The 22834-nt window shown below is 46.1% G+C and overlaps 1 protein-coding gene across 1 annotated transcript in view; it reads right to left on the reverse strand.

The window, feature by feature from the left end:
- FAM13C (family with sequence similarity 13 member C) overlaps positions 1-19433 on the reverse strand; it is a 46060-nt gene extending 26627 nt beyond the window's left edge. The window contains exons 1-3 of the mRNA XM_070945759.1: positions 19090-19433; positions 4469-4649; positions 1569-1690 (exon numbers count right to left, since the gene is read on the reverse strand). Coding sequence (XP_070801860.1) covers positions 1569-1690; positions 4469-4649; positions 19090-19433 — 647 coding nt within the window. The remainder of the gene's footprint in view (positions 1-1568; positions 1691-4468; positions 4650-19089) is intronic.
- Between the last annotated feature and the right edge of the window lie 3401 nt (positions 19434-22834).

Genomic DNA, 22834 nt, shown 5'->3' on the forward strand with positions numbered 1-22834 from the left:
TCAATGTTTCAGTGAACACCAAATAAAAACTAAAAATTGCATTTTGGATTAGACGCCTCCACCAGCTAAAATTTGACTATCTGATCTGCTTTGTGATTTCTTAATCCTCATTATCTATCATGAATCATATCCGGCTTGCTTCCATCAGTAAGGGGAAGAAACCTTGGATTAATTAAAGGGAGGCAAGCTTTAACAGGGTAGAAAATGCTGACGTTGAATTGCACATTTCTTTTTTCTTAAGGGCCTGTAATTCTCACGCGATCACCCCACTCAGCCACATTTTATCCTCTCTGGCAAAGACTGGAGTCACCACTACAATGCCCTGAGCATGTCTGGTAGGCTAGTTTTCGAATAGTCGTAGCCCACATGCTTGCTGGGAATTTTGGGAGCTGAAGTCCATACATCTTCAAGTTACCAAACAGTATGAAAAACACTGGCGTATAACTGTCTGAGGTAGAATAAGCAAATCCCCTTCTAAGCTTCCAGTTTAACAATTTTAAAATCTTTGGAAACTCTGTGTCTCTTTTCATGTTTAGCTAATATTTCTGACTTACTGTAACACACCACAGCCCAGACTGTCTATTCTGATAGAAATCAAGATTTCCACCCTCTTCTTCGCTGACATAGCATTATGCCTGCACACTATTTTCAAAGAAGACTCATTTTTCCCCTTTTCATTCAGAGTTTTTAATATATATTTTTCTCTCAAGCACACAGTATCTCAGGCTCCAATTGTAACAGAGAAGTCCATGGAACAGGAATCCGTGTTTCTTTCTTTTCCAGATTTCATATTTTTGTGTGGAAACCTACCAAGAACTTAATACACCACCTCGTCTGATATCTATCTGTCTGACTGTCTGTCTGCCTGTCTGTCTATCTATCTATCTATCTATCTATCTATCTATCTATCTATCTATCTATGTATCTATCTATCTATCATCTATCTATCTATCTATCTATCATCTATCTATCTATCATCTATCTATCTATCGTCTATCATCTATCATCTATCTATCATCTCTTTCTCTCTCTATCATCTCTCTATCTATGTATCTATCATCTATCTATCAACTATCTATCATCTATCTATCTATCATCTATCTATCATTTATCATCTATCATCTATCTCTATCATCTATCTATGTATCTATCATTATCTATCTATCATCTATCAGCTATCTATCATCTATCTATCATCTATCTATCATTTATCATCTATCATCTATCTCTATCTATCATCTATCTATCTATCTATCTATCTATCTATCATCTATCTATCTATCTATCTATCTATCTATCTATCTACCTATCATCTATCTATCATCTATCATCTATCAACTATCAACTATCTATCATCTATCTATCATCTCTCACTCATCTATCTATCTATCTATCTATCTATCTATCTATCTATCTATCATCTATCTATCTATCATCTCTCACTCATCTATCTATATCATCTCTCACTCATCAATCAATCAATCAATCTACCTACCTACCTACCTACCTACCTACCACCTATCTTGTCCCCAGAAGCCACCCAGACTCATTTATGGAAAAAGGAATACCTGGGTTGAAACTTGAGAGCTGTTTCCTGGTATCTGAGTGTTACGTTCTCAGCATATTCAGTAGCTGATGTCGCTGTTTTCTTCTGACACTCTGAGAGCCAAGACCCTGCATTTCCCATCTCCTATTCAAAGAGGGAGGAGCAAAATAAAACTATATTCGGGTAATTGGGAGCCAGACTGATGTTGACCATCTATTTTAGGAGAGGGGGGGAAATGAAATGGGGAGGGGGAGGAAGAGAAAGAAGACGAAGAGGGAAGTCAAAAATTCATCTTCTGCTGCTTAATACACATAGTCCTCGACTTACAATAATTCGTTTAGTGACTGTTTAAAGCTGTAACGGCACTGAAAACAGTGACTTATAACCGGTTTTCACCCAAACGTTGCAGCACTCCTATGGTCACATGGTCAAAATTCAGACTCTTGGCAACTGACTCATTTATGACGGTTGCAGTGTCCTTGGGTCATGCAACCACCTTTTGTGAATGGGGAAGCCAGATTCACTGAACAACAGTGTTACTAACTTAACAATTATGGCATGAAAAATTGTAAAATGGGGCAAAACTCGCTTAGCAGCCATCTTGCTTAGCAACAGAAATTTTGGGCTCAATTGCGGTCGTAATTCGAGGACTACCTGTACAAATGTGAAGATGACAACGTGGTGATAGGGTGTGTGGGACCCTATCAGTTCACTCTTGCATACAACACGAGAGCTCCTTTTGTTCCTCACCAAGTTCCTCAGAACCTTTGCAGACATTAGGTAGAAGATTGTTTCTTTTTTGAAGCCGTCCGCATTATCCATCAAATCAATCAAAAAATCTCACAACATCCTGTCGTTTGGCATTCAGCATTGGAAATTGTTTGTTTTTTCCCCTCCTCTGTCTAACTTAAGATATTTCAGTTCGCCTTGCCTACACACTTGAAAATATCTCTTCGCAGCCATATGGGTGTCACTTCTTTTTTTTTTTTTTTACATGAAGCCTGAAACTTTGAAGAAAGTACTATATGCTTCTCCCGATATTAAATTCTGGGCTTTTTCTAAGTTTTTTTCCCTCAGAATGCTGTGCTTTAGAAAGAACACTCTTTGCTCCATCTACCTCAAACAGGGGTGTCAAACTCTATTTCATTGAGGGCCACTTCAAGGTTGTGATTTTTTTTATTTTTTTTTTTAATTTGATTTATATGCCGCCCTTCTCCGGAGACTCAGGGTGGCTTACAATGCGCTAAGCAATAGCCTTCATCCTTTTGTATATTTATACAAAGTCAGCTTATTGCCCCCACAAACTGGGTCCTCATTTCACCTACCTTAGAAAGGATGGAAGGCTGAGTCAACCTTGAGCCTTGGCGAGATTCGAACCTGCAGTAATTGCAGGCAGCTGTGTTAATAACAGGGTACTTTAAACCACTGTACTACCAAGGCTCCTTTTTTTTTTTACCTTGGGGGGGGCAGGAGGCATTGCCAGGTTGATGTCACTCATGTCAAGGGGGCATTTGTGGTGGCCAGAGCCCTCTGCCAGTGAAAATGGGATCCTGAGCTCCATTTTTGGCCATGATGGCCTCCTGCAGCCCTCTGCCAGCAAAAATGGAGCTCTGTTTTCACTGGCAGAGGGCTGCAGGAGGCAGTCACAGCCAAAAACAGAGTTTGGGAGGGCTACGCGTGGCCCTCCTGAGCTCGGTTTTCATTGGCAGAGACACTGCACGCTAGTCCTTCGTTGTTTTCAGGGCAGCCCCACGGGTCAGATCTAAGCACCCCACAGGCCAGATTCGGCCTGCATGCCTTGAGTTTGACACCCCTGACCTAGAACATCTTAACATCAGTTTTAGTGTCAAGGCTAAACTGGAAAAAGCCAAATCCTGCCAGTACACAAGAGATTGTATCACACACCACAGCAGGAAAATTCCCCATTCTTGACTTCTATAAGGCTGCTTCTGACGATAGCTTAAGTTTCAGAGAGATACTGATGGGAGGACAACTGCTGGAAAGGTCAGCTCAGCCCGTAACAGTTGGAAATGGCATTTTGTGTTGCACAGTAGGAAAGGCTAAGAAAGATTAGCTGTCATCAGTCTCTCTCCTTCACTTGGCTAACGAAAGACAACAAGCTCCTTGAATCACAACAGCACCCATTCAACTTTAAGAAGCAAGAAAGGTTTAAAAACTGCGTATGGCCACACTAAGAGCAATAAAAAAAACCACAAACAAGCTTGGTACAGAAAGAAATCAGCATCTCATGGCATCTTTTTTGCCAAATTGGTTTTCTCAGATACATCCCACAACTAGCCTTACTAAGAAACTATACACACACAGACACACACACACAATCAGAATCTCTGCTCAGGATCTTCCACCCAAGAGAAAAACTGATTCTTACCTACAGAAGAGACTAAAATGTCCACCCACATACAAGTTAATGTCCAACCTGTCCAGGCCCAAAATGTCTGCAAAGGTCTTGTAGTATTAATGAATTTTTATTTATATATATATTTAAAAATATTTTATTGTACATTTTCCTTCATTTTACATCGCAATTTCAATTTTGCAACAATGATATGTTGGTTGCATCAGCACCTTTTAAATATATGTGATGTTATACATCCTAGTTATGAGCATTTTTCTCTTGTTCAAACAATCCATAGGAAAAAGAATAAAAACTTGATATTGACTTAGATTTTTTTTTAAAAAAATGTCCCATCTCATCCCAATTGATCTGGAATGTTTGAAGATTACACTGTCTTTATTTTCAGTGTTTGTTTCAGGCTCTTCAGCGGCATTTACTGTGCAATGCTCACTCTCCCACCCACCCCATGCTGGAGGACACCAGCCAATCTTAGAAATAAAAATAAAATCCGGAGGCTTTTCTTTTATTACTGATAAAATTACAGCAAATACCTGCTAGCCAATTACCTGATTTTCTTCATGGGTTTTCCCATTTTCTGTTTTTGGAATGGATGTAGGCTTTCTGGATTTTAAATTCCCCATGCCAACTCTTAGAGTGCCATCGCAGGGGGTCGGCGTGTCTTGAAACACTGCCTGACTTTCCTCTATGACTACAGATTTGTCTGGGTAGTTTTCCTTGTTTTCATCTCTGGGAGAATAAAAAAAAAAATCAATAAAAGCACATCTTAAAAAGCACTCTAAAGAATTTTAAGCCAGTAAAACAGGGAGCAAAATGGTAGTTGCTCAAAGCAACACATCGATCACCAAGCTTATCTGAAAAATACAAATTTCCCTTTTCGTTTCTCCTAAACAGACCTTCCCATCAAAATCACCAAGCCAACAATAAAGTGTCTTTATGTACCATCATTTTTTACACAGAGGGTAAGAAATCCACCCCCTAATCCCAGACTTCCAGAATTAACTACTACAGCCAACTGATTCAAGTTTGCCAGATAAAAAAAATTCCCCAGAGTTTGCTGTTGTATGTATGTGGGCTCCAGGCTGATGATCATCCATCCAATAGCACTATAGCACTTTGTTTTATAAACTGCCCCATGGTGATTTACAGCACTCTCTGAGTGGTTTACAGAGTCAGCCTATTGTCCCCAACAATCTGGGTCCTCATTTTACCAACCTCGGAAGGACAGAAGGCTGACTCAACCTTGAGCTGGTCAGGATCGAACTCCAAGCTGTGGGTAGAGTTAGCCTGCAATATTGCATTCTAACCACTATGCCATCACGGCTCCACAGCTCCATGCCTTGGGAATGTCATCCCATTGCTGACCTCAGTGATCAGGTTCATTTCCCTTTGGACAAAATTTCAATCCATTTTGTGTTGGGAAATTGTCGATGAGATAGTGTGTGTGTGTGTGTGTGTGTGTGTGTGTGTGTGTGTGTGTGAGAGAGAGAGAGAGAGATGATAGATAGATAGATAGATAGATAGATAGATAGATAGATAGATAGGGAGGGAGGGAGGGAGGGAGGGGGGGGGGAGAGAGAGAGAGAGATGAGAGAGAGATGATAGATAGATAGATAGATAGATAGATAGATAGATAGATAGGGAGAGAGAGAGAGAGAGATGTGTGTGTGTGTGAGAGAGAGAGAAAGATGAGAGAGAGATGAGAGATAGATAGATAGATAGATAGATAGATAGGAAGAGAGAGAGAGAGAGAGAGAGAGAGAGAGAGAGAGAGAGAGAGAGAGATGATAGAGTTTATGAAACAGAATTGTTCATGGCTGCATCAAGTTCACAATTCCAGCTATATTTAGAAAAGAAAAGGGTTGTGATATTGTTGGCCCCAACATGTAGATCAGCCCAAAGAAATATACTTCATATTAAGACTAAAACTACTCCCTTTTTACCACCCTGTAATCCCTTAATTCAAGATAGAGTCGGGGCAACTGGATAGAGTTGAGCTTTTACTGGCTGAATGCCTTGCCTGACGCTATGCAGAGTTCACAATAGATATTTTTTTCTTTGTCTCCTGAGAGAGAAATATCGGCCTAGGACTGAACTCTCAATCTTCTGAGTGAGAGGCAAGTGTCTTCACAACTAGGCCACTCAATATGAAGATTAAAACTACCTTTATTAAAATTGGCTTGATTAACAGAATCTTGCCAGTCTGATTACGGTTTATACTCCCTAATTGGAATTATGGAGGTGTTTGAGATATTTTCACATTCTTTCAAAATCTTTCTTCTTTATTTGGACTTAAGAATGCTTTCTTCTTTATTGTTTTGGTAACAGATCTCCTCTTTTAGAAATTGTAGAGAATATTCGTAGCTCGGGTTGTAGATTTATGCATCCTCCGAGCTTGCTGCTTGGCTCCCAGACGTTTTGTTACCAGACTAGGTAACATCTTCAATGGGGTCAAAGATGTTACCTAGTTTGGTAATGAAACATCCAGGAGCCAGCAGCAATCTCAGAGGACGTACCTCTGCATAGATCTGCCCTTTCTCAATCCTCTAGAGCAGTTGTCTTCAAACTTGGCAGCTTTAAGACTTGTGGACTTCAACTCAGTCAGCTATGCTGGCTGGAGAATTCTGGGAGTTGAAATCCACAAGTCTTAAAGCTGCCAAGTTTGAAGACCTCTGCTCTAGAGTTGTGGTGGCGCAGTGGTTAGAATGCAGTATGCTCACTGCCAGAAGTTCAATCAAGGTTGACTCAGCTGTCCATCTTTCTGAGGTCAGTAAAATGAGGATCAAAATTGTATGGGGCAATAGGCTGACTCTGTAAACTGCTTAGAGAGGACAGTAAAGCACTGTGAAGCGGTATATAAGTCTAAGTGCTATTGTTCTTACTCTATACTCCATGTCAATAACCCAACAGGGCAACTAGATGTTAACAAAGGATTAGAAATGTATTTCTTTGCTGCCTCCTGGAAGTCATCTACCTCCTTATCTCCACTAACTCCAGAATTGACACAATTGCCTTCAATGATTTCTGAGGAAGTTTGTTCTATTGAACTTAGTCCCTACCAAGCCATCATCTATACTGGTTTACATAAACGTGTTGTGTAAACTCAGTTTGACCCAAACCAAAATAGATAGTCTTGCGTACACTTCACCAATAATGGGGTTTTTTCATAGGCATGTCTTAGCCCTGAATATGTGAATGGTGCTCATCTCAACCTTCTTCAACTCAGCTGTCTCCAGCTTCCTCAAATCTCCTATTTCACAGCTATCTATGGTCCAGCTGTAGAGGTTTTGAGAGCTGTAGTCCACCAGGCTGCAGTGGACTATGTCATCCAGCCTTCTCTAATAATTAAACCGGCTGTAGTACAGTGTAACCAATAATCAATCCTCATTTTTAAAATCATCATATGTAAGAACGTGACCCTTGTTCTTTCTCTAAAATCACTTAATAAAAAGGATATGGCCAGATTTTTTTTTTATCTCTCTCTCTCTCCACTCCACATATTACACACTCAGTCACTCTGCTTTATTTATCCTTGAAAATTGATATCATTCCTGTTAATTTGCATGGCTGCATCCTCTCAGGCGATCTCTGTCTCAGTTCTTGTATTAGATACCACTTAGCAATAGCCTTTAGACTTATATACCGTTTTAAAGTGATTTACAGCCCTCTCTAAGTGATTTAAAGAATCAGCATATTGCCCCCAACAATCTGGGTCCTCATTTTACCGACTTCGGAAGGATGAATCATTTGGTCAAAATTGAACTCCTGGCTGTGGGCAGAGTTAGCTTGCAATACTGCATTCTAACCACTGTGCTATGAAAGTTCCTACAATACAGAAATTGTGATGAGCTAGGCACTTGTTCAATTGAAAGGGAGCAACTATGGTACTGTGAGGAATCCCTCAGCTTACTGGAATCATGATTTTCTCTTTTAAAAAGCAAAAGTCTTAAACCTTTATTTCCTGACCTTATAGAGCCGTGACAGCAAACCTATGGCACGCGTGGGATGCAGAGCCATCTCTCCAGGCATGCAAGCTGTCACCCAATTCTCTTCCGGTTTCCGGCGCACGCATGCTCACTGGCCACCAAGTCTTCAATTTCTGGCACGCATGCATGCGCAAAGACCAACTGGCTGGTGCACATGTGCGCTCCGGAAACTGGAATATCATCTTCCCGGCGTGCGCATGGCATAGGGTGGCTGCTCTTCCTGTTTCCAGCACGCACATACGCACGCACTCCCGTTTCAGCACTCCGTGCCGGAAAGGTTGGCCAACATTGTTATAGAGCAACTGCCTGGGTTCTCACAATCTCACAGCCAGCTAATCACATGCCCAAACTATTCCTAAATATTTGTGTTGGCAGCAAAGTAATATTGGAAAGGTTACTACAATTCAGGCTTGCAAATACTCTGGCACACTTGGACAGGAGGAAGCCTCAGCAGGCAGAATATCATTTACTGTAGCTGCGTGACTCTGGAGAGTAAAATAGGTCACCAGTAACCAGAGCAAACTGTCCACTGTCCTTGAAGACATTTTCAGTAAGTTCTCCCCATCTGCTCCTCAGCCCTCCCACATGGAAAGGCTTATCAAATGGATAACTCGATCAGTGAGTAGGAAGTGATTCTCATCATGCCAACTGCACAGTCATCCACCCAGACTTAAGTGACACATAAACAGGAAGCCACTGCTGGAGCAGGCATGGCGGTACCTGTCCTATACTGACTATTTTGAGACTTTATAATATCATTTACAAGAAGTGGACTTAAATGCCCAATCCTTGTCCAATGCAATATATATTATCATATGCCACCAATACTCCACTGCATTCTGAATAGAAAAACAGAACAGAACATTCCAACTGAGTTGGAAGGAACCTTGAACTCCATGTCCAAGCAAGAGACCCCATACCATCCCAGACAAGTGGCTGACCAGTCTCTTCTTAAAAGCCTGCAGTGATGGAGTCCCCAAAGCCTCTGGGGGCAAGACATTCCACTGGTTGATTGTTCTCACTGTCAGGACATGTCAGTCCCACCCAGACATGTCACTACCTAAACCACTTTGCCAGTTCTGAGAATTCCTATGGGAGTTTTCCTTGAAAATTTCTGGGGATGTTCTTAATTGCCACAAACATCAGAAGTTTGGGTTTAGCTTTTATTAGAGGTTGTATGGTTAATCTCAGCTATACTTCTACTTATTTTCTTCAAAATTCCATTGCATCTTTTAATGCCCACAACATCCTGTTTTACTTTTTGAAGTTATTCTCATCCTGACCATTCCTTTACTTATGCCCACACTTATTTTCTTTTCACGGTTACAGGGGGTCTTGAGGTGAGCAGAAAACTAATATCTGGCTATGTGTGAACTTTTTCTTAACTGTTTATGGATTTTAACTCGGAGGGCTATTCTGAGCTATAATATTTTTAGATCTTGATCTCAATGCAAAAAGAACTTCCTTTCTTTGACTCTATACCCTCCTCTTCCTGTTTCTGGAGTTTAAAATGTTTCCCAGAGTCCTCAGTCTCCAAGGAGAACATTTGTTCTCAAGTGTTCCACTTTTCCTTATACTTCAGGAGTGTATCACACACCCATGGTGGAACTCTGGGCACAGTTTGGTCCACTGTCAGTCCTCACCTTCTTCTGTGTGGAAAGGTTAATTCCTGTGATTCAATCTAGGGTAGAACTTCATGGACCCATTAAAAGTGGGTTTGCACCCCTGAAATTTCCAAGTATCTATCGGGCCAGGAATCCCAGCCTCTATCTCTTCTTCTTCTAACTCTGTTGTAAAAGATGTTGCTATATTAGTTTCCCAACCCAGTCAATTATTTTTATTTTATGTACAGCCTCTTGGCAAAGTCAAAGTATGTTTAGTCTTGATCAAAGAGTTGAAGATTCTATTTTGGTCAAAGTAAATTGGAAATGCATTATGCATCTGTCTGTCCCACTTCAGTGACAAGTCCCTCTGGGTTGGGATGATGAAATATATCAGCCTGCATTATACAGAAGTTCACAAGGTCCTATAAAAGCAGACATCTTGTAGTTCCTACCTGTTTAACTGGGCTTCCCATGAAAGTCTCAAAAACGGGTTTGTTAACGATGTATCCTTAGGCTCAAAATAGCTGTGTCCTAGAGACTGCTTTGATCCCGCAGCAAATCTGATTTTTTTCCCTTCAATTAATAACTAAAACATCAGGGATAAAAATACCTCCTGAATGCTGTTCTTGATATGTCCCAGATTCCAGAAGTGTTTAAATTTTAACATAATAGAAACCAGGGGTGAAATGCTCCCGGTTCAGACCAGATCGCCCAATCCGGTAGTGATGGCGGCGGGTGGTTCGGAGAACCAGTAGCAAAAATTCCTGCCCCCCTCCATGCCCAGCTGAGCCGCGCAATCATCAGAGGCTTTTTTTTTTTACTTTTAAAAGCATTTTTTCTACAACCTCTTCAGCCGAAAAAATGCTTTTAACAGTAAAAAAAAAGCCTCTGATGATCGCACGGCTCAGCTGGGATTGTCAGAGGTTTTTAAAAGCATTTTTTCTACAACCTCTTCGGCCGAAGAGGCTGTAGAAAAAAATACTTTAAAAACCTCTGATGATCCCAGCTGAGTTGCCTGATCGTCAGAGGCTTTTAAAAAAAGTTGGCCATGCCCACCCAGTCACATTACCCCCCCACCAAGCCACGCCCACAGAACCAGTAGTAACAAATTTTACATTTCACCACTGATAGAAACTATGAATTAGACCTTGGCCAACAGTTCAGTTTCCAGTTTTTCACAAATTTTTAAACCGTGCCAAGAGACGGACTCTTTTCTTGCCATTTTTAAATCCTTCTTATGAAAATGGAATCATAAGCCTTTCTACTACCCTCACTTTTGTTCAGCAGCTCATTGGCTTCCTGGATCCTAAATAAAGTTGTGAGCTCATCACTTCCATTCACACACACACACACACACACCCATTTTGGCTTAGAAATAAAAACTAATCACTAGAAAGACTGTTGCCTAACTTTTCCAATTTCTTCAAAAGTATTTCCACTTTCCTCAACCAAAATATTGCCAGAGGTGGCAATATGTTTTATACAGTGGTTCTTTTATTGAATAGCCCGAAGGCCTTTTCAAAAAAAAAGAAAAGAAAAAGATAAAACAAATAGTTACAGAAATAACAGTCTAAAAATATATGATATATGACATTTAAAATTTAACAATATTGAAGTTCAATAACTAGATTTCCAAAACTAGATAACCCAGATAAGATAGCTCCTCTCTAACTCAGCTCATCTTTCTTACAATCAATGAAATTCTTTTCGATATAACTGGCTTGTAGTGCTGTCATCCTTTTAAGATATTTTCCTCTATCTGCTTGCCTGTATTATCCATCTGTACGCTACCTGTATGAATACTGTGGACAGCTTACTTTCTTCTGGAGACTTTGGACCTGGCTCTGTTTGTTATCTAGCACGCTGGCTGTATGAAAAATGGCAGCTTACAGGAGGACGAACGGAGCCGGTTTCTATCATTGTTTCACTATCGATGGGATGTACCATCTTCCCCATGGCGAGTTGTCCAACCATCGTGAGAGGCTGGTTGGACGATTACCCTCGAATTGGTTGGAACATCGGACTCCTCCACTGCCGTGAGAGGACAGTGGAGACTCTTCCGCTTATGGTCAACCTGCCTTTTTCAGGACAATTTGGACTATCATGGAGCCCTGGGCCATACCTTATCACTACCTCAGAGCTTAGATGTACCGAAGGGCACAGCTTCTTGCATTGCGAGACTCCCCCCTCTCGCAAGCCTGGCCCTCTACGTTATCGAGGGCCTACCTCAATGACGGGTCTTGGAACCCAGAGAGGTGGCATGCGGCGAAGAGGGGGTTGAGGGGTTTTTTATGTAAATTTTTGGAAAAATTTTAAGGGGTCCCGGGGGGGGGAGGTAAAACTGGAACTAGGGTAGTGGGTTTGGGGGATAACCCACCAAGGGGAAGGTCAGGCCTGGCCACTATACGCGGCGGGGGGGTAGGAGTTCTGGAGGAAATGGGGGGGGTCGAGCTTGTCCAGATTGTGTTTTTACCATCGGTACTGTGAGGGGGAGGGGTAGATATGGCGGGAGCAGGGGGCCATATCATGTTAAGGGAGTGCGCACCCGCTGTCTCCATGCGGTAGCGTGCTCCGGCCCCCAAGGCTCCACTCGTTCTCCAGGTTGCACAGACCCTCAGGGCCCGGGCCTTCGGCTGATGTTGTGCAATGCCAGGTCCGCAGTAAATAAAGCCCCCCTCATTTGTGATCTTGTTCTGGAGGGGGGCGTGGACCTGGCAGGGCTTACGGAGACCTGGTTGGGCCTGGAGGGAGGGGTCCCTCTGGTAGAAATGTGCCCACCAGGCTTCCACGCATTCCATCAACCGAGGTCTCAGGGGAGGGGCGGGGGAGTAGCGGTTATTATTAGAGAAGGTTTTAGGCCGAGGGAGGCCACTGTTCCTCAGACGGCCGGTTGTGAGACCCTCCTTGTGAAGTGGGGTCATGGGGTTCAGATGGGTTTGCTGATCACGTACCTGGCTCCCTGCCACGTGGCAGCAGCCCTGCCCGAGCTACTCAACGTTATCGCCGCGGTGGCGGTTGATACCCCCAGACTTATGGTCATGGGGGATTTCAACCTGCCGTCCGTGGGTGAGACGTCTGAGGTGGCTCGGGAGTTCATGGCTTCCATGACGGCTATGGATCTGACCCAGCTAATTCATGGCCCTACGCACATGGGGGGAAACACACTGGACTTGATTTTTGTCTCTGGACAGTGGCTGAGTGATCTCGAGATAGGGGACATAGCCATCGAGCCCTTGTCATGGTCGGATCACTCTCTCCTCCGCCTTGATCTTCGAACCGCTGCTCCCCGCCGCAGGGAGGCGGAACCGATAAGATGGTACCGCCCCAGGTGCCTGATGGAACCTGATAGGTTCCAGATGGAGCTTGGGCCAATGCCTGAGGTCCTGGCTCACGCCTCGACTGGAGACTTAGTGGCCGCCTGGGATAGGGCAGCCGCTGGAGCTCTGGATCGAGTCGTGCCTTTGCGGCCTCTGACCCGGCGCCGATCTCACCTGGCTCCTTGGTTTACCGAGGAGCTGAGGGAGATGAAGCGCCGGAAAAGACGCCTAGAGAGTAGTTGGAGGGCCAGTCGCACTGAATCTGACCGGACACTGGTAAGATCTCATATTAAGAATTACCTAGTGGCGATAAAAGCAGCGAAATGTACTCATCTTGCTGCTCTTATTGCGTCATCAGATAACCGCCCAGCCGCCCTGTTTAGGGTGACCCGCTCCCTGCTCCACCAGGAAGCGAGGGAGGACCCCTTGGAGGGAAGAGCCGAGGACTTTGTTCAGTATCTGTATGACAAAATCACTCAGATTCGGGAAGATCTGGACTCCGACTGGGTAGATCCAGTGGGGATGATGGAGGCAGGTCCTGAGAATGTTATCTGGGATGAGTTTGACTCTGTGACCCCTGAGGACGTGGACAGGATTCTGGGTAGACTGAATGCGACCACATGTTTGTTGGACCCGTGCCCCTCCTGGTTAGTGCTGGCTTCCCGGGAGGTGACGCGAGGCTGGCTCCAGGGGATTATAAATGCTTCATTGAGTGAGGGTGTCTTTCCCGCCGCCTTGAAAGAGGCGGTGGTGAGACCTCTCCTCAAGAAGCCTTCCCTGGATCCGGCAATATTGGCTAATTATCGTCCAGTCTCCAACCTTCGCTTTGTTGCGAAGGTTGTTGAGAGTGTGGTGGCACGACAGTTTCCCCGGTACCTGGATGAAACAACGTATCTAGATCCGTTCCAGTCGGGCTTCAGGCCTGGGTACAGCACGGAAACGGCATTGGTCGCGTTGGTGGATGATCTCTGGAGGGCTCGGGACAGAGGTTGTTCCTCTGTCCTGGTCCTATTAGATCTCTCAGCGGCTTTTGATACCATCGACCATGGTATCATGCTGCACCGGTTGGAAGAGTTGGGGGTGGGAGGCACCGTACTACGGTGGTTCTCCTCCTTTCTCTCCGACCGGTCGCAGTCTGTGTTGACAGGGGGGCAGAGGTCGACCCCGAGGCCCCTTATATGTGGGGTGCCACAAGGATTGGTCCTCTCGCCCCTTTTGTTCAACATTTATGTGAAGCCGCTGGGTGAGATCATCCGTGGTTTTGGGGTGGAGTACCATCAGTACGCTGATGACACCCAGCTGTACATCTCCACCCCAGACCACCCCAACGATGCCCTTGAAGTGATGTCCCGGTGCCTGGAGGCCGTACGGATCTGGATGGGGAGAAACAGGCTCAGACTCAACCCATCCAAGACCGAGTGGCTGTGGTTTCCGACGTCCCGATATAGTCAGCTGGTGCCATCGCTGACTATTGGGGGCGAAGCATTGGCCCCCACGGAGAGGGCTCACAACTTGGGTGTCCTCCTGGATTCACGGCTGTCTTTAGAAGAGCACTTGACGGCCGTGACCGGGAGGATTTTTCATCAGGTTCGCCTGATCCGCCAGTTGCGTCCCTTTCTGGATCGGGACTCGTTACGCACGGTCACTCATGCCCTCGTCACCTCCCGTCTGGACTACTGTAATGCTCTCTACATGGGGCTCCCCTTGAGGAGCACTCGGAGGCTCCAACTGGCGCAGAGTGCAGCCGCGCGGGTGGTGATGGGAGCGACGTGGCGCTCCCATGTAACGCCCCTCCTGCGCGAGCTGCACTGGCTCCCGGTGGTCTTCCGAGTGCGCTTCAAGGTTTTGGTTATCACCTTTAGAGCGCTCCATGGCTTAGGACCTGGTTATTTATGGGACCGCCTGCTACCACCAATAGCCTCCCACCGACCAGTACGCTCCCATAGAGAGGGGCTCCTCCGGGTGCCGTCGGCCAAACAATGTCGACTGGCGGCCCCCAGGGGGAGAGCCTTCTCTGTGGGGGCACCTACTATCTGGAACGAGCTCCCCCCCGAGATACGGAGGATTCCGGATCTGCGTACCTTCCGTCGCACGCTTAAGACGTTCCTATTCCAGCAAGCCGGCCTGACCTAAACTTCTCTGCTTTTAAATGGGAATTTTAAATTTGGTTTTAAATTATTGGGGTTTTAAATATGGTTCAGCCAAATTTATTTAATTTGTTTTATCTCTATTTTAAATTTTGTACTTTCATGTTTTATTTTTATGGCTGTTCACCGCCCTGAGTCCTTCGGGAGTAGGGCGGTATACAAATTCAATAAATACAAATACAAATACAAATACAAATATAATAGCCCTTACCAGGGGAGGAGAGTCTGCCTTCAATAGAAATGATAATTTATGCCTTACATTCCAGTGGGGAAATTTATTTATAATTGGGGACAGATATTGTTTTCTTACTTCCTCATACAACCTACATTCAAATATTATATGTGCCGTATCCTCCACGACGTTTGCCCCACATATACATGTTCTTTCGTCATACGGGATTTTCCGGTAATGGCCGAATTTGACGTTGGTATCTAAAAGTTCAAATCTAAACTTGACAAATAGCTCTCTCTCCACTGATGGCATTTCTAGATGTAAATATTTTTCCAGGGTAAAAGTTGTTTTAACTGCTGTCATAAGCTTAAGGGAGTGATTAGTTGAAAGAGTTGCCATGTCCATTTGCCCATGTATACCTTTAATCCGTTGTTTAACTTGCTTCAGTGTGTCACACAACGGGAACCCTACACCATATCGATTCAATATTTCTGACAGCCGAGTTAGCCAGGAATACCTTTGAGGATTTGAAATCTGCTGTTCCTCTAGGCAGATTTTGGGAAGTCTGCTGGCTTCCATCTGAGTCATTTTTAGCCAGTAGGCTACCGCCCTAGTAATTGTGTAGGTGAGCAGTGAAAAATGTCCCAATTCAGCTCTGACAGCTGCTGCCAAAGTGGAATTGTTAACTCCCAACATCCTCCTTAACAAATTATTTTGAGTTCTCTCCAATATGGGGGCCTCTGTAAAACCCCAGATTTTGGCACCGTAGAGCATAATCGGAACAAGTTTAGCCTAAAAGACTTTACAAATTGGTAAAATCGAGGTTGGTTGAATACGTTTATATGTTTTATATAATGTGATTATATCCCCCAACACAATTTTTACATAACTTCAATTAGTGCGATGAAGTTTTAAGGGGGTGTAGCATCCTGTGCTACTTTTAGAGTCGATTCTGAACTATTTGTTAGAATAGATTTAAAAGGATGTTGTATCACGAGGAGACCCATCCTGGCTCAAACACCCTCCCTCTTCAATAAGGAGAAAACGAGTGTGACGTGTGGATTATAATAAATCTGAAGAAAGGGATTTTTAACTGCAGAAGATTCTGGAGCTCTCAAGGGAAATCATCAAAATCTTATTCACAGGCCAAATGGTCTTATTCCATAGTTCTACCTAATCAAGCATAGAAAGTCCTCAGAGTTAGGATACAATTAGTCTTAAGATTCTCAGAGTTTCTTTTAAGAAAAATATCAAAAGCTTCTGTAGGAGAGACCAAGGTGAGCCTGAAGGAGGGGTCAAATGCATCATTAGTCTTGAGTTCCATTGCACCCACAAGAGACCTACAATAAGTCCAGCTCACCTTGGAATATGGGGTGGGTGTGTTTTTTTTTAAAATGAACTTTCGAATTTAAAGTTTCCCTCGCTTGCCATGATCCTGACAAAATGCTGGGTGGACAGCTGTTGTGTGCCCTGGAAGGAAGTTTCTGAGATCCCCCCAAGAAGGATCCTGCCTGGAAAGACAAAGGGATAAAACTTCTAAAGCAGGGGTCTCCAACCATGGCAACTTTAAGACTTGTGGACTTCAACTCCTAGAGTTCCTCAGCCAGCAAAGCTGGCTGAGGAACTCTAGGAGTTGAAGTCCACAAGTCTTAAAGTTGCCATGGTTGGAGACCCCTGATCTAAGGTGTTTTATCTAAGGCCATAGTGGGAAGATGGACCATTTCTCTGTACTGTTCCAACATTAATTAACAAGCACACACACACACACACACACACACACACACACACCAAAACCAAGATTTCTATATTTGGGTCACTTGAAAATACAACATTCCCATATTGGGGTCGGCAGCATCTTCGACCACAAGGCAGGAAGATAGGAACAAAAAGACGTTTCAAAAGAAACCATTAAAGCTTTCCCACTTCCCCCACAACAAATTCAAAATGAATTTTCTTCTTTCTCAGAAGGAGAAATTTGGGCAGGTGTTTAAAGGAAAGGCAACTGAGAGAGCATCGCCCAAGGAGCCAAGATGGGGATGAGGGATTAACCAACTGAGGATTGACGGTGCCTGTGAGAGGCTGTCACTAAATCAAATTCAGTAATTGATACCCTTAGGCTTCTTCTCCTTCTTTTCCTTTTTTTTTTTCACGGCCACCTGCCTTGCCCTGCTTTCTGAGAACATCAATAGAGGGGCTTCCTGGGATTTCTGGAAAGTGGCTTTCACACCAGCTCCCTATTCAGAAAGGAGGATTATTAATTGCTTCCTTTCCACATCAATTTTCCTAATTTAACCCTGCGGTGGAAAAAACATGTCAGAAGACCAGGAAATCTCTAAGCTTGGAGATGGGAGGTCTGGGCAGCAATCCAGGCCAAGCCCTGCACTGCCCTTTGGGGTCCTCCTGTCCTGCCCCAACCCCTCCCTTGTGCCTGACCAGAGCCACATGGCCCCAACACACATGTCCTTAGGGATAGACTGCCTCTGAACACAGAGGTTCTATTGGGGTACAGGCAGGGCTTGTGAGCTGCAGGTGGGCCGGGGGTGGTTTGACTGATGAGATTTTTCCCACTCCCTGCCCCCCGTTTTCCAGATTCCTCTATACCAGTGGTTCTCAACCTGTGGGTCACGACCCCTTTGGGAGTCGAACGACCCTTTCACGGGGGTCGCCTAAGACCATCGGGAAAAAAATATTTTCAATGGTCTTAGGAATAATTTTATGGTTGGAGGTCACCACAACATGAGGAACTGTATTAAAGGGTCGTGGCATTAGGAAGGTTGAGAACCACTGCTCTATACAAATGCTGAGCAATGAAAAGTCGCTCACGGCAGCCAGTTTGATCTCTAGGAAACCATCTTTTCTTTTCTTCTTTTTTTTTCTTTGCTCTTCTAGTTCCAAAAACAACCAAATGCGTTTCCTCCTCAACAAACACACACACACACCCGCCCCATGCGAGGTGCCTCCTTCGGCTGAAGCCCCCTTCCTCTTTTCCGAGCTCTTGGACAGATTGATAAAACGGAGCCCCACACTTGTTGTTATGTTATGTTAATTTGATTTATATGCCGCCCTTCTCTGGAGACTCAGGATGGCTTACAGTGTGTTAAGCAATAGCCGTCATCCTTTTGTATATTTATACAAAGTCAGCTTATTGCCCCCACAAACTGGGTCCTCAATTTACCTACCTTAGAAAGGATGGAAGGCTGAGTCAACCTTGAGCCTGGCGAGATTCGAACTTACTTTAATTGCAGACAGCTGGTGTTAAATTACAGTGCTTAGTCTGCAGAGCTATCCAGGCTCTTTCGGCTGTGAAGGGACCCTGGACAGCAGCCACTGATTGCCTCCTGGGTCTTCTCTGGTCAGGAAACTGGACCTTAGGGGAGCCGGCCAACCTCCCTCCCGAGAGCCTTGGTAGTACAGGGGTTTAAGGCACCCTGTTATTAAAAGCTGGTTATTAAGACCAGCTGCCTGCAATTACTGCAGGGTTCGAATCTCGCCAAGGCTCGAGGTTGACTCAGCCTTCCATCCTTTCTAAGGTAGGTTAAATGAGGACCCAGTTTGTGGGGGCAATAAGCTGACTTTGTATAAATATACAAAAGGATGAAGGCTATTGCTTAACGCATTGTAAGCCGCCCTGAGTCTTCGGAGAAGGGCGGCATATAAATCAAATTAAAAAAAAAATTAATCGCCTCTCCCTCCGCTCCCTCCCCGGAGCTCCTCCGGTCCCGCGCCAAAGCCAGAGCCTGCCAAGAGCTGCCCGCCCCCTCCTCCAGCTCCGCTCCCGGGTCCCCGGTGCCCGAGCCCCGAGCCCTCCGCAGCCTGGGCCGAGCCCTCCATCCCGGGAGAATTCCCAGCTCTCGCGCCCTGCCCACCAGGCTCCCCGCCGACCGAGCAGGCCGCTCTTTCCACCCCCCGAGCGACCCCTGCCTCGCCCGGCCGCGGCACTTACTCGGGCAGCGCGGGGCTGCCGAAGCTCTGGGGCTGGACGCTGAAGCAGAAGCAGGAGAACATGGGCGCGGGCTCAACGCGGGCGGCCGCCGCCGCCTCCCCGGCTCCGTCTCCGCGCCGGCAGCCCAGCCAGAGGCATGGCCGGCCCCGGCAAAGCGAGGCTTTCACGCGGCGCTCGGCCAGCTCGCCCACCGGCGGCCCGGTCCTCGGCCGGTTCTGCACATGCTCCGCGTCCTCCCAGCCGCTGGGGGGGCGCAAAGCGAGGCTCCCGCCGCCCCGGCCGGCCTCCCCCGCCCAGTCGCCGCGGCGGAGAGAGCGCCCGCCAGCGCCGCCCGCCTCGGGCATCTGGCGAGGGCCGACCTCCGGGAGATGCGGGCGGCTCCTGACTTGGGCTCCGGCGGGGCCTCTCGCGGGGAAGGCGGAGGAGGGAGACGGCACTGCGCCAGCAAGGAGGGCCGCGCCCCGGCAGCAGCTACAAAGGGAGGGGCGGGGAAGGCGGAGGAGCCGGTGCTGCCCCCAGGGACGAACCGCACTCTGGGCACACGCGCACACACGCACACACACACACGCATACACATACACACACACGCACACGCACACCCCCGAGCAAACGGGCCCGAGACCTCAGGGAAGGCAACGCCGCGGTTGGCACCGCTGAAGCGCCCCCGGAGTCGGGAAATGGCAGAAAGGAGGCCGGGAAGCTCTGGTGGGCACCCGCAGCAACCCCCGTGTGCCAGGCAGGCTCCTTCGGGAGGGCGGCAGCCAGAGCTGTTTCCAGGCTGGCTCAGCCAGCTGCTCTCCTTTGCGGCCCTTTGGGGCCTCCGGAAGAGCCCCCAACGGGATCTTAGGGTGAGCAGGTGCCCGCGGGAGCTCCGAGGCTGCGGTGCCCAGGCCGCCTTGAACGGCCTCCAAAGGCCCCGAGCAGAGGCCGGCCGCTGTCCGCCACCAAGGTGCTGAAGGCGGGGAATGGAAAAAAACCAAACTGAAGAGTAAACCCGCTCAGGACGGATTTAGGCCACCTCTGAAGTGGGCTGGAGCGGAGATCGTGAGGACGTGTCCTCTTCCAAATGGTTACTAGGACACCTTCATGCCAGAGTTACTGGGAAGGTGAGGGGTGAACCCAGTGGACGCAGGATTGATGTTGCTGACTCTGAAAAACATGGGTGAGGCTGCAAGATGCTGCCAATCGTTTCTCTGGAAAGAATCTGCCGGAACTTAATTTGTGTCTCCTGAAAGAAAGAAAGAAAAAAGAAAAGAGGAAAGAAAAGAAGAAAATGATGATAATAAAACCCTGTATGTTTGAATGATGGATTCCCATTAATTGGACAGTTCAAACCCAGACAAGACCGAATGGCTGTGGGTATTGCCTCCTAAAGACTATGTCGATTGTCCGTCTCCGGTCCTGAGGGGAGAGAAATTGTCCCCCTCAGAACGGGCTCGTAATCTGGGTGTCCTTCTAGACTCACAGCTAAGATTAGAGCAACATTTGACAGCTGTGGCTAGGGGGACCTTTGCACAGGTTCGCCTGGTGCACCAACTGCAACCCTACTTAGATCAGGAGGCTCTCCTCACGGTCACTCATGCCCTTGTCACCTCATGGTTGGATTATTGCAACGCGCTCTACATGGGGCTATCCTTGAAAAGTGTTCAGAGACTACAGTTGGTCCAGAATGCAGCCGCGCGAGCTATTGTGGGTGCACCTAGATACACCCACATTACACCAATTCTCCGCATGCTGCACTGGCTCCCTATCGATCTCCAGACACAATTCAAGGTGTTGGTTATTACCTTTAAAGCCCTACATGGCTCTGCAATCTTGCGAGACCCAGCCATGAATGGAGTGTATGGGTTTTTAATGTTTTTTTAAAACAACTTTTATGATATATTGTTCGCATTATTTTTTGTTGTAAGCCACCCAGAGTCCCCAGGGAGTCGGGCGGCATAGAAATGGGACAAATAAATAAATAAATAAAAGGTTTTCTAGGCTATTTAGTTAGCATATGATAAATAAATAGCCAGGGGTGGCTGGTTTCCTCTGTAAAAGGAATTTTTTCAGGCAGTGTTATCTTTACCCGTGGGATGCCTGAATGCCGGTAGCCAATCAGGGGAGGTTCCTTTCTTGTCCCTTCCGTGGTTTATTCATTCATGGGAATCGAACCGCCAAGCTACCGACCTCAGCAGTGCGCAGGCCCAGCATTTTACCAAGTGAGCCACTGCAACCCCTTTTTCCAGGCTGGTTTGTCCTGATAAGTTGGATCACAAGTCCCTCTGAGCAACCCAGAAGTGGGGTTGCAGTTCCCCAGCTTGGAAAGGGCCTGAAAAGATGGGTGACGTTCTCAGGCCAACCCACTTCACAGGGTTGTTGTGGGGAAAGTAAGAGGAGGAAGGTGTGTTAAATATGTTCACTGCCTTTCTTGTAAAAAAATAATAAAGTCATGACACAAATAAATCAAACCAAGATCTGCACAGCCTAAGCCACTGTGCTGAGAACAGTTTTTGCTTTCAACCCAATGCATTTCTTTCCTTTTCACCCTCCTCTCTTCTTTCTTCTTCCAAGAACAGCTGTCTTTGTTCTGGGGGAGGTAGGAAAGGTGTCTATGGCTCTCAGGGCAGCTAGCTTGGAGTGGCATCAGTGGGGCATCCAGAAACAATAAGGCTTTGGCAACTGTTAGAGGGGCAGCTGCCCTAGGGCAAGGAGGCCATGCAGTGGAGCAGGATGTTCTTTGCATCAAAAGCCTATTTCTAGTTCAGGGGTCTCCAACCTTGGCAACTTTAAGACTTGTGGACTTCAACTCGCAGAATTCCTCAGCCAGCTTTGCTGGCTGAGGAATTCTGGGAGTTGAAGTCCACAAGTCTTAAAGTTGTCAAGGTTGGAGACCCCTGCTCTAGTTTGCCTCTCCTTTCCTCTTCTCTTTCTCCTGTAGAATATGTAATCTAATTGGGGGACAGATGTAAACACTGCATCAGTCTTGGCTGCTGCTTGGACGCCTTCTCGGAGTCATTGCCATTTCCTCTGCAGCAGAAGTGGGCCTGGCCTTGTCGAGAACCACCAAGGGGGCAGCAGACTTACCCCCAAGGAGCTGCCATGAAGTGGGAATCGAGCAGCTGCTCTGCTCTAGTTGTCTATCTCTTCACTGCTCTGTGGTGCAGTGCTTTTGTGAGAGCAGGATGAAGCCACAAGGCCGTTTCCCACCCACCCACACACACACACACACACACACATACACAACATGCCAACTTCATAGAAAATAAAGATCTGGCTTGGTTTCCTTTGGCAGATGTGCTGAGGTAACCTGAAGGGTTGTGATGTCATCATAATCCATGACTTCCCATTGCTGTCCATGACTTGCTGTCAAACCACTGACAGCAAGAGGCTGCAAACTGCTATGAATGGCAGTGAAACAGAAGTGGAATTTGTCCGTCTGTAGCTCATCAGGTCCCTTTGTTCCCAGAGGTTCATTATATTTGTACCACCTGGTTGAAACAGCCACACACTTTTCTAAGAAATGTATTTTCTCTAAAGCAAATGAGGACTTCCGTCTTTAGCAAAAAGACATTTGTAATTGGAGGGAATTAAATATTTCCTCAGCTTGTAATGAAAGGCATCTTCCTTGGTGAGGGAAGCACAGGGATCCTTCCTTTTTTTCCTGCCAAGTTTTTTATTTTTTTATTTTTTATAAAAATGTCAAATCAATGCGTGAGCAGTGTGGCACCTGGGGGCCATACATTCCAATACAAACAAAACT

The sequence above is a fragment of the Pituophis catenifer genome, unplaced genomic scaffold, assembly GCF_029215685.1.
Source record: "Pituophis catenifer annectens isolate HBS135680 unplaced genomic scaffold, rPitCat1.0.hap2 SCAF_6, whole genome shotgun sequence".
Classification (NCBI taxonomy): domain Eukaryota; kingdom Metazoa; phylum Chordata; class Lepidosauria; order Squamata; family Colubridae; genus Pituophis; species Pituophis catenifer.